Source organism: Lithobates pipiens, unplaced genomic scaffold, assembly GCF_037356315.1.
Source record: "Lithobates pipiens isolate NorthernLeopardFrog02 unplaced genomic scaffold, aLitPip1_a1.2 Scaffold_19, whole genome shotgun sequence".
NCBI classification, from domain to species: domain Eukaryota; kingdom Metazoa; phylum Chordata; class Amphibia; order Anura; family Ranidae; genus Lithobates; species Lithobates pipiens.
Window position 1 is genome coordinate 493,138,443 of NW_027507764.1, and position 11,664 is coordinate 493,150,106.

Here is an 11,664-nt window from a genome sequence, read left to right on the forward strand (position 1 = left end):
GGTCAAACGTTCCCAAAGATCCAGGGAAAAGACAATCTCTATTTCGGGCACTAGAACGATTACTGGCTCAAGGGGTGATCATACAAATTCCCACAGAAGAGTAAGGTTTGGGGTTTTATTCAAACCTCTTTATGGTACCAAAACTGAATGGACATGTCAGACCCATTCTAGATCTAAAGAATCTAAATCGGTTCCTGAAGATCTGCTCCTTTCGTATGGATTCGATCAGGTCAGTGATTTCTATCCTACAAGGAGGAGAACTTCTGGCATCTATTGACATCAGGGATGCATACATGCATATATTTCCCGCTCACCAAAGGTTTCTGCGATTCGAGGTAGAATAGCATCATTTTCAGTTTGTGGACTTCCCCTACGGGCTGGCTACAGCACCCCAGGCTTTTACAAAAGTTCTTGCCCCACCTCTAGCTAAGGGCACAGGGCATAATGGTCTTGGCGTACCTAGACAATCTATTGCTAATAGGCAAGTCGGCGACCCATTTGGAGAAAAGCGTACGCATTACAAACAAATACCTGGAAGATCTGGGTTGGCTTCTCAACCTAGAGAAGTCTTCCTTAAAACCACTAAAAAGGCCTGAGTACTTGGGTCTGATCATAGACACAACCCAGAAAAAGGTGTTCTTGCCTCAGGTAAAGATCAACGCCATAAGAGAGCTGGTGCAGATGGTCAGGTCGAAAAGAGTTCCCTCCATTCGCCTTTGCATGAGGTTGTTAGGAAAGATGGTGGCTTCATTCAAAACGGTTTCCTGTGCCCAGTTCCATTCAAGACTGTTGCAAAACAGTATCCTGTCTGCTTGGAACAAAACAGTTCAAGCTTTAGGCTTGCCAATGTGACTTTCCCCAAGGGTATCCCAGAGCCTTAGTTGGTGGTTGGTAACCCCCGAATCTGCTGAAAGGAAGATCCTTCAGACCAGTTATCTGGAAGGTGGTAACGACAGATGCCAGTCTTTCAGGTTGAGGAGCAGTGCTAGAAGAGACAACTCTCCAGGGACAGTGGTCAAGAACCGAAAGAGCCTTGTCCATCAACATCCTAGAGATTCGGGCAGTGTGTCTGGCTCTAAACGCCTGGACTTTCAGGTTACGGGATTGTCCTGTTAGGATCCAATCCGACAATGCCACAGCTGTGGCCTATATCAATCACCAAGGGGGCACCAATAGTCTTGCAGCGCAGAGAGAGGTAATCCATATTCTAACTTGGGCAGAAAGGAATGTTCCTTGCCTATTGGCAGTCTTTATTCTGGGAGTATAGAATTGGCAGGCAGACTACTTGAGTCCCCAGCAGTTATTCCCGGGGGAATGGTCCCTTCACCCTGACCTTTTTTGAGCTATTTGCCAAAGATAGGCAACTCTGGATGTAGATCTTTTGGCATCCAGGTTCAACATGAAGTTAGTTAACTTTGTGTCCAGGACAAGGGATCCACTCACATGCGGAACAGATGCGTTGGTGACTCCATGGGCTCAGTTCTCACTGATTTATGCATTCCCCCATATTCAGTTGCTGCCACGACTTCTTTGCAGGATCAAGCTGGAAAGAAAGCCAGTAATTCTTGTAGCCCCAGCATGGCTCAGAAGGTCCTGGTATGCAGAAATCGCAAGGATGGCGGTGGGGGATCCATGGTTCCTTCCACTTCGTCCAGAACTACTCTCGCAGGGGCCGATATTCCATCCTACCTTACGAACTCTAAATTTAATGGCTTGGCTATTGAAACCCACATTCTGAAGAAGCGTGGTCTTTCCAGGTCAGTTATCTCTACCTTGAATAATGCAAGGAAGCCATCTTCCAGAACTATATATTATAGAGTCTGGAGGGCTTATGTTTCCTGGTGTGAGTCCAAGGGTTGGCACCCTTGGAAGTATAACATAGGCAGGATTCTTGCCTTTCTACAATTAGGGGTAGAGATGAAGCTGACCTTGATTACTATTAAAGGCCAGGTCTCAGCTTTATCGGTCTTATTTCAAAGACCTCTTGCTTCGCATTCTTTGGTCCAGGTTTTTATGCAAGGGCTGATGCAGCTTATTCCGCCAGTTAGGCCGCGTACACACGAGAGGATTGTCCGTCCAACTAAGTCCGTCAGACAATCCGACAGACAGTCCGTCCTACTTTTGAATGAACGGACTTGACCACACATGATGAACAGACAGTCCGCTGAAAGCTTGCGCGATGACGTGTACAGCGCGTACGACGGGACTAGAAATACGACGTCCAATACACTGCAATGCAACCTTTCGCCGTGTAAATCCTTTCTGAGCATGCGCCATACTTAGTCCGTCCAACTAGCCTACTCACGAGCGGACTGTCCGCTGAAACCAAAGTTGGACGGACAATATTACGGAAATTCCGAAAGACTTAGGCCGCGTACACACGAGAGGATTGTCTGTCCAACTAAGTCCGTCAGACAATCCGACAGACAGTCCGTCCTGCTTTTGAATGAACGGACTTGACCACACACGATGAACAGACAGTCCGCTGAAAGCTTGCGCGATGACGTGTACAGCACGTACGACGGGACTAGAAATACGACGTCCAATACACTGCAATGCAACCTTTCGCCGTGTAAATCCTTTCTGAGCATGCGCCATACTTAGTCCGTCCAACTAGCCTACTCACGAGCGGACTGTCCGCTGAAACCGGACGGACAATATTACGGAAATTCCGAAAGACTTAGTCCGCCAGACTGTCCGCTGAAAAAGTCAGCTGAAGCCCACACACGAGCGGACTGTCCGCTGAAACACGTTTCAGCAGACTAAGTCGGACGGACAATCCTCTCGTGTGTACGCGGCCTTAGTCCGCCAGACTGTCCGCTGAAAAAGTCCGCTGAAGCCCACACACGAGCGGACTGTCCACTGAAACACGTTTCAGCGGACTAAGTCGGACGGACAATCCTCTCGTGTGTACGCGGCCTTAGTCCGCCAGACTGTCCGCTGAAAAAGTCCACTGAAGCCCACACACGAGCGGACTGTCCGCTGAAACACGTTTCAGCGGACTAAGTCGGACGGACAATCCTCTCGTGTGTACGCGGCCTTAGACCTCCTTTGAACACTTGAACTTAGTTGTATCAGTGTTACAAAAACAGCCATTTGAACCCATACAGCATACTCCTTTAGTCCTTTTGACAAGGAAGTTAGTGTTCACCTGAACCAAGATATTGTCCTGCCATCGTTTTTTCCAAAACCATGTTCTAGGAAAGAAATCGCTACATTGTCTTGATGTGGTGAGAGCGGTCAAGGTTTATTGAAAGCGGACTGCTCAGATCTGGAAGACTGATGTCTTATTTGTGCTGCCAGAAGGTCCTAAGAAGGGACAGGCAGCGTCGAAATCCACTGTCGCTAAGTGGATTCGGCAAGTTATAGTTCAGGCTTATGGTTTAAAAGGTAAGATTCCGCCTTTTCAGGTCAAAGCGCACTCTACCAGAGCAGTTAGTGCTTCTTGGGCAGTGCATCACCAGGCCTCCATGGCTCAGATCTGTAAGGCCGCAACATAGTCTTCAGTACATACATTCACCAGAATTTTATCAGGTGGATGTAAGAAGGCATGAGGATATTGCCTTTGGGAGCAGTGTGCTGCAGGCAGCAGCATAGGTCCTCAAGTCTGGGGGTGCCCTACGGGTTGTGTCTCCCTCCCCTCAAATAGCATTGCTATGGGATGTCCCATATAGTTACTACTATGACTCTGTGTCCAGTGATGTACAATAAAGAAAATAGGATTTTTATAACAGCTTACCTGTAAAACCCTTTTCTTGGAGTACCTCACGGGACACAAAGGTCCCTCCCCTCTTTTGGGATTTATGTATATTGCTTTGCTACAAAAACTGAGGTACTCCTGGTAGGAGGAGGGGTTATATAGGGAGTGAACTTCCTGTATTGGGTGTGCCAGTGTCCATCACCTGAAGGTGCCTATATACCCATATAGTTACTATTATGATTCTGTGTCCCGTGATATACTCCAAGAAAAGGATTTTACAGGTAAGCTGTTATAAAAATCCTATTTTTTGTTGCAGAGGATGCCTAAAACCTAACTTGTATCTCAGTTCAGAGTTATGGGAAAATCAGTGAGCCAATCACACAAGCAGGAAATTATATCTTTGGGGGCGATCCATAAACCAACTGTGTACAGAGCACCCCCAGGTTGCCATATTGCACTGAATTTTACAGAAAAGTGTTAAAGTGGTTCTAAAGGCTCAAGGTTTTTTGCATTATATATATGAAGGTAAAAAAAAAAACTTCTGTGTGTAGTCCCCCCCATGGCCCTCAATACTCACCTGAGCTCCCTCTTGATTCAGCGATGTGCACAGGAGCCTCGGCTGTCCCGGGTTTCTCTCTCTTCATTGGCTGAGACACACCAGTGAGCCAATGAGGAGAGAGCAGGGTGCCAGGGCTGTGCCATGGCTCATGGATGCAGAGAGCAGGGCTCAGGAGCGAGCATGCACAAATGCCCCACAGCAAGCGACTTGCTATTGCTGGCACTGGTCAAGGGGGAGGAGCCAGGAGCGCCAGTGGATAACCCAAGAAGGGGAGGATCCGGGCTGCTCTGTTCAAAACCATTGCACAGAACAGGTAAGTATAACATGTTTGCTATTAAAAAAAAAAAAAAAAACCCTTTCTTAATCACTTTTTAAAAGGAAATTTTATTTTTAATAACAATAAATTACAATATGGCTTGTGTCACAATTATATATGCAAAATTATTATTTCTTACAATATTTTTTCCCATGAAAGTGGAGTTACGTTTTAAAGACTTGCATTTCATGCAAGTTGCATTTATCCAGTAATGTGAACTTGACCTGCCCTTTAAAGGTAACCAGACTAAAGTGCAGACAGCATGTGGTGGCTGCAAGCACTCTAGTTAGCTATCAAATCAATTAATTTGTTCCTGTGGATCCTATGCCCATATTATACACAGAACATCACACTCTCTCCTGGCTCTGTGCCCTGTACCTTGTTGTTCAGCTGGCTCATAAAAGCTCTGGAATTTCACAGTTTCGTGATGGGTATTGGAGAGAAGTGAATAGTTGTGAACAGTCTGGTATTAAACGGGGATCAGTTTGATGTGGGCACTTCAGCACAGGTGTTACCATAAGCACTTTTTAGGCCAGGAGCTTTTAATCTTTAAAGTAGAACTGAAGGCAAGTCATAAAAAATAATATCTAATAAAGCAATAAACACAAAGTCCATTTTTTACCATCTTTTTGTATCAAAAATCAAGCATAGTGTCATTATTTACCTAATTAAAAGCACTTCAAACCCCTTATTTCCTCACTTCCTTCGATGCAGTGACCACACTTCTGCATTCCCCCTGAATACTCTGTGGTCACTGTTTACATGCCCTGTGTACTTTGGGACTACAGCATTGCCTTTGGTCATGTGATCAAAATCCTCCAAAGCACTGCTTCCCCTTTCCGAATGCCAGCCCCCCTCCCTAATTCCGCCCTGCAAATAACCACTCCCATTACACATAGATCATTCTGGTCCTTGTAGTCCCAAAGGACCTCCCATCAAGACGCCAACATGAGGCACCCCACAAAGGCACAGAGAATTGTGGGAATTGCACTTTCAACAATATTTCACAAGACTTTGGGAACGCAAGATGACCTGCAGAAGAAACCCACCCCACCGCGCCTTTTTACGTTCAGATAGAGTAAGCGCTGGCCTGAGGTATTAAATGTGGTTTTCTCAAGATTGACAAAGGCAAGGCAGATTTCATAGATGACATGAATGACAATGGAGCCAATCAGAGATAATGCATTTGTAAACTTCATTAGAGAAGGATAGTCTTCAGTTGTAAAAAAAAGTCTTGTTGGTAAATAACTGCATGCAATCAGTTACATAGTTAGTAAGGTTGAATAAAGACACCAGTCCATCCTGAGTGAGTGTCTACAATTGTCCCTACATTGCACACTCACATCAATCCCTTCCCTCAAGAAGCCAACAATCAAAGGTCCCCATTCATATACTACAGCCAATTTTTGGACAGAAGCCAATTAACCTACCTGCATGTCTTTGGAGTGTGGGATGAAACTCACACAGGCACAGGGAGAACATGCAAACTCCAGGCAGGCAGTGTTGTGGTTGGGATTTGAACCAGTGACCCTTTTTACTGCTAGGCGAGAGTGCTGACCACTACACCAGTGTGCCGCCCAGTTCAGTAATGTAAGTACGTTGGTATGTCTACATTTTGTAAAGCTTTGTTTATGTACCGTATATACTCGAGTATAAGCCGAGATTTTCAGCCTCTTTTTTGAGGCTGAAAGTGCCCCCCTCGGCTTATACTCGAGTCACCGCTGTCTGACTGCCCGAACAGCGTGTCGAGCAGACAGACAGCGGCCATTCTACCTTTCAAAAGCCGCGCCTCTGCCTCCGCCTCCGCCTGTGATAGGCGGAACACTCAATTTCCCAGCAGTCAGTGTTCCGCCTATCACGGACATCGGCTCATCCTCGGATGAGCCGATGTCCGTGATAGGCGGAACACTGACTGCTGGGAAATTGAGTGTTCCGCCTATCACAGGCGGAGGCGGAGGCAGAGGCGCGGCTTTTGAACAGGGGAATGGCCGCCAGGGCGCCGACGAAGAGCGGCGATCCTGGCATGGGACGACACGGAGGCTCGGGACGGGACGACACGGAGGCTCGGGACGGGACGACACGGAGGCTCGGGACGGGACGACACGGAGGCTCGGGACGGGACCGGACGGAGGCTCGGGGCACAGGTAGGCTGGACACACAAGGCTGCACGGACACACACACACACACACACACACACACACACACACACACACACACACACACGGATGGATGGATGGACACACACGGATGGATGGATGGACACACACACACACACAGGGATGGATGGATGGATGGACACACACACACACACAGGGATGGATGGATGGATGGACACACACACACAGGGATGGATGGATGGACACACACACACACACACACACACACAGGGATGGATGGATGGATGGACGCACACACACACAGGGATGGATGGATGGACACACACACAGGGATGGATGGATGGACACACACACAGGGATGGACGGACACACAGGGATGGACGGACACAGAGGGATGGACGGACACACAGAGGGATGGACAGGCATATCTCACCCTCGGCTTATACACGAGTCAATAGGTTTCCCAGTTTTTTGGGGGTAAATTGGGGGCCTCGGCTTATACTCGGGTCGGCCTATACTCGAGTATATACGGTATCTTTTCTTCTTTATAATGCATTGTGGTCATATGACTGCAATGTCTCTCTGTTCATCCTGGAAGTTTGATGTGTCTGCTGCTCTGCAGCCTCCTCGTTCATCAAAAGACCTCTAGATAAAGCTGGCCTGTGCTCCATGGGGGCAGGGCCTGGTGGAACAGGGCAGGGCTGGACTGGACTGTGCTGTGTTACTTACACACCCACTGACAATGGTAACCAAGAAGTGCCTGTGAGCAGCCATATTCAGCTGCACAGGCACACTGTTGGCGGTGAAGCAGAGGAGGATTGCTAAATGTCTAGGTTAGACTCCTAATCACACAATTAGCAATTGTTCTAATGCATAATATAAAAGTTGTATATATTATTCATATAATTAAAGGGTATTTTTTTTGTTTTTTTCCCAGAATTCCACTTTAAATGTAGATGTTTTTTATTTTCTGTACAGGAAATGACAGCAAGGTTCATTTTACATCATGTACAGGACAGAGACTCCTTGATACGACAGCAAATCCCATATTATTCTGAAGCAAAGACAATACTTTCCAGCAGGAATATATGTGCTCTGTGTGGGACGTGGTTTCTAGACATGTGGCTTGAATGTGTAAAGTTTGTGGACATAAAAAAGGTGTGTACTATACAGACCCTATAATATTGTATTCAAACTACATTACAATACTTGGATTTAAAGCAGAGGGAATAGTTTATTACAGCTTTTTTCAACCAGGGCCAGATCTAACCTGTCCAATGTGGGGGTGCAGTAAAAAATGTCAGGGGGGCAAAGGATGGGAGGTCAGCAGGGCAGTGTACAGGGGTCATCGGGGAGTTTGTAGGGAATTCTACATAGGGGAGTGTACAGGGATCAGCAGGAAGGAGGACAGGGGTCACAACTGGCAGGAGTCACTGCTGGCAAGGCAGAGGACAGGGGTCACTTTTGGAAGGGCAGAGGGACAGGGGTCACTTTTGGAAGTAGTGGTCAGACAAGGACAATATAGTGTCTGATTATGGCAGTATAGTGTCAGATTAGGGCAGCAAAGTGTCACGTTAGGGTGGTATATTGCTAGACTAGGGCACTAAAGTATCCGATTACGGAAGTAGAGTGCCATATTAGGGTGGTATATTGTCAGATTATGGTAGTATAGTGGCATGTTAAGGCTGTATAGTGGTAGGTTAGGGTGGTATAGTGTCAGATTACGGCAGTATAGTGTCAGATTATGGTGGTATAGTGTCAGATTAGGTTAGTTTAGTGGCAGGTTAGGGTAGGATAGTGGCAGGTTAGGGCAGTATAGTGGCAGGTTAGGGCAGTGTAGCGGAAGGTTAGGGTAGTAAAGTGGCAGGTTAGGGTAATATGGTGGCAGGTTAGGACAGTAGAGTGGCAGGTTAGGGCAGTATAGTGGCAGTTTAGGGCAGTGTAGTGGAAGGTTAGGATAGTATAGTGGCAGTTTAGGGCAGTGTAGTGGCAGGTTAGGGCAGTATAGTGGCAGTTTAGGGCAGTATAGTGGCAGTTTAGGGCAGAGTAGTGGCAGGTTAGGGTAGAATATTGGCAGTTTAGGGCAGTGTAGTGGCAGGTTAGTGAAGTATAGTGGCAGTTTAGAGCAGTGTAATGGCAGGTTAGGGCAGTATAATGGCAGTTTAGGGCAGTGTAGTGGCAGGTTAGGGTAGTATAGTGGCAGGTTAGGGCAGTACAGGGGCAGTTTAAGGCAGTGTAGTGGCAGGTTAGGCTAGTATAGTGGCAGTGTAGTGGCAGGTCAGGGAAATATAGTGGCAGGTTAGGGCTGACAGTGGCAGTGTTCTCAGTCACTTACACCATGACTGCAGATGAAGACACCCCCAGCTTCTGTGTCCACTCCTCCCCTTTCCCCTTCTTCAAATTCATGGATTAGCCAGAATGAAGGAGTCTGCAGGAGAAGTAGAGGAGGCAGCCACACCCCCAGTACACCCCTAAATCCTGCACTCTGTACGTAGCTCACCCTTCCTTACTGCTCTGCTGCAGGTAGCATAACTAGTCCCACCCCCAGCCCCACCCACCAACTCTGGCTGCCTCAGGAGATATTCAAAATTCTGAGAAGCAATTTAAGCTAATTAAAGGACAGGGGAGTGGTACAGGTAGCCTCCCCTGCCCCTCTGGGCCCTCTTCTGACCCAATCATTGATGCAGATGATCAGTACATTTACCAGTACATTTACAAAGCTGCAGGGAGAGGGAAAGTGCAGCTGTATGCTGAACGTTCGGGGTGAAAGGCAGTTGGCTTTGGGGGGGGGGGGCACAACTTAAATCTAGGGGGGCCATAGCCGCCCAGAACTACCCTAGATCTGGCCATGTTCTTGACCTTTTCAAAACAGAAGGACCCTTGAAATAACTTTCAGATCTCAGTTCTCCCTCTCCGCTGTAAGCAGTGAGTCGAGACTGTGGAGAGGGTGGGAGGGGCTGACTCAGGCTCTCAGCAGATCACTGAGGGGCTGAGTCAAGTGCTAATTCAGGCTTCAGGGTGGATTCTGACCACATGGTTGGGATCTTTTTAGAGCCTGGACCGGCTTTGTGATGAAAACAAATAACAGGAGTGCAGATTGAGTGCCACTCCTGTGATTCTCCTTTAAGTGTAAATATGACTGTAATAAATATATGGTACATTATTTTAGGCTTCTTGGGGGGCGGGAACTAATGCAAATGGTTCTATGTACTCTGCAAGTATCATATAAACACAGTAGATAAAACGTAACATGTTCACTGTGTTAGGATTCCTAGTAAATATTTATGCCATTATCTTTCTTAAATTTAAACTTTTGTGCCTTATTGTTTATTGACAGAAAATGAAAACCTCTAGAAATTTACAGCTTCTGCCAATGAAGATTTTATTATGTTCGTACAGATGCTTCAATCAAAGACAGACAGATATGTTTGGTGTAGCAGTCCAGTAACACACTGTGGTTTTTAGGATTTGTCTATGGGGCCCCTTAATGGACCAATAAGAAAAATGGCAACAATAATATGCGTAGGGGCTTGTTTATACCATATGGAGTCGAAAAATGTTTTTAACACCAATGCAAGAAAAATTTATTTCAATAAGCCTAGTTTACACTACTGCTGTGCTTTCATGTGCGTTTAACAAAAGTTCAGCATTTTGTCACACTGGAATGTACTTGAACTCAACACAAATGCATGTAAATGCAACTCAATAAAGTAATAATGACAAAAGAAACACCACAAATGCATGTAAATGCACATGCAGAACTGCACTGAATGCAGGGGTTGTGGTGTAAACAAGCCCTAAAGGAAGACGGTTACTCTTTTGTTTTAGACTTCATTATTTGTTAAATATGTTGTTAATGTGTAAAAATAACCACTTTTATAAGTTGTTTGTTTTAATGCGTGTATGGGGTCAGCCGCATTAAAAATTTCTATAGAAATATTATTATCTTATAATGTTATTTTTTTCTACAGGTTCCTACAGGGATTAACTGGGGGCAATAATTGTATCTGGGGGGTGAAGGGGGCAGTGGGGATCAAAAGGTATTCTACTCTTCGCATTTATTTTTCTTCCACACATATAAGACCTTTGTCTGAGCCTTTAGGATGGAGGCTAAGGAGTTTTTATCAAAATACTAGATGAAGTTAAGTGACACATAACATACACTTTCTTCAAAATGTAAATTTTATTACTCAATTAAAACATACTCCTGGCCTCCTCACCACTGCTAGCACAAAGTCCTACAGACCACCCTTCTCCCTCTTTCACTCAATTGTCTACTTTGGAACCTATCCTCTTAGTTTCACACTGGGCAATGTGTATGAGCGGGAGGCAGGGATATTAGTGCTAGCAGTAAGCAGTAGGACTTGGGGAGTTGGGGTGTGGGTATACTGTGAAGTAACATACACATAGATTCTATAGGATCTAGGGTTGCCACCTCATCCCTTAAACCCCGAAAATATATTAATTACACAGGTTCTGTGGCTGATTAAGGTGGTAATTAAACTCACTTGGTGCATTATCTGCATTAAATTAGCCTCAGAACCTGTGCAATTCATATGCGTTTGGGTTTAAAGTGGTTGTAAACCCTTACACACCACTTTTTCCTACAGGTAAGCCTATAATAATGCTTGCCTGTAGGTACTGTAAATATCTCCTAAACCTGCACGGTTTAGGAGATATCTACCATATATGCTTGCGTCGATGTCAACGGTGCATGCGCACTGAAGTGAGGGCACGATCGTGTTGTTTCTAAAGGGCCCGTGTCGTGACCTCGAGGACATCACAGGCTTCGTTTGCAGGTAAGTGCAACATAATGGGCTAGTATGAGATGCATACTAGCCCATTATGCTTTTACTTTGCAGGGGAGAAAAGAGGACGTAAAACCCATCAGGGTTTACTTCCTCTATAAAGGAATGAGGTGGCAATCCTAATAAGATCAGTGTTACAAATGTCTGTAGTGTGAATTATGATA

General features: G+C 45.9%; 1 protein-coding gene across 1 annotated transcript in view; it reads left to right on the top strand.

Annotated features, from left to right (window-relative positions):
* LRRC69 (leucine rich repeat containing 69) overlaps nt 1-10,634 on the top strand; it is a 56,267-nt gene extending 45,633 nt beyond the window's left edge. The window contains exons 7-8 of the mRNA XM_077493011.1: nt 7,671-7,850; nt 10,030-10,634. Of these exons, the coding sequence (XP_077349137.1) occupies nt 7,671-7,850; nt 10,030-10,140 (291 nt within the window). The 3' untranslated portion in view covers nt 10,141-10,634. The remainder of the gene's footprint in view (nt 1-7,670; nt 7,851-10,029) is intronic.
* The last annotated feature ends 1,030 nt before the right edge of the window (nt 10,635-11,664 follow it).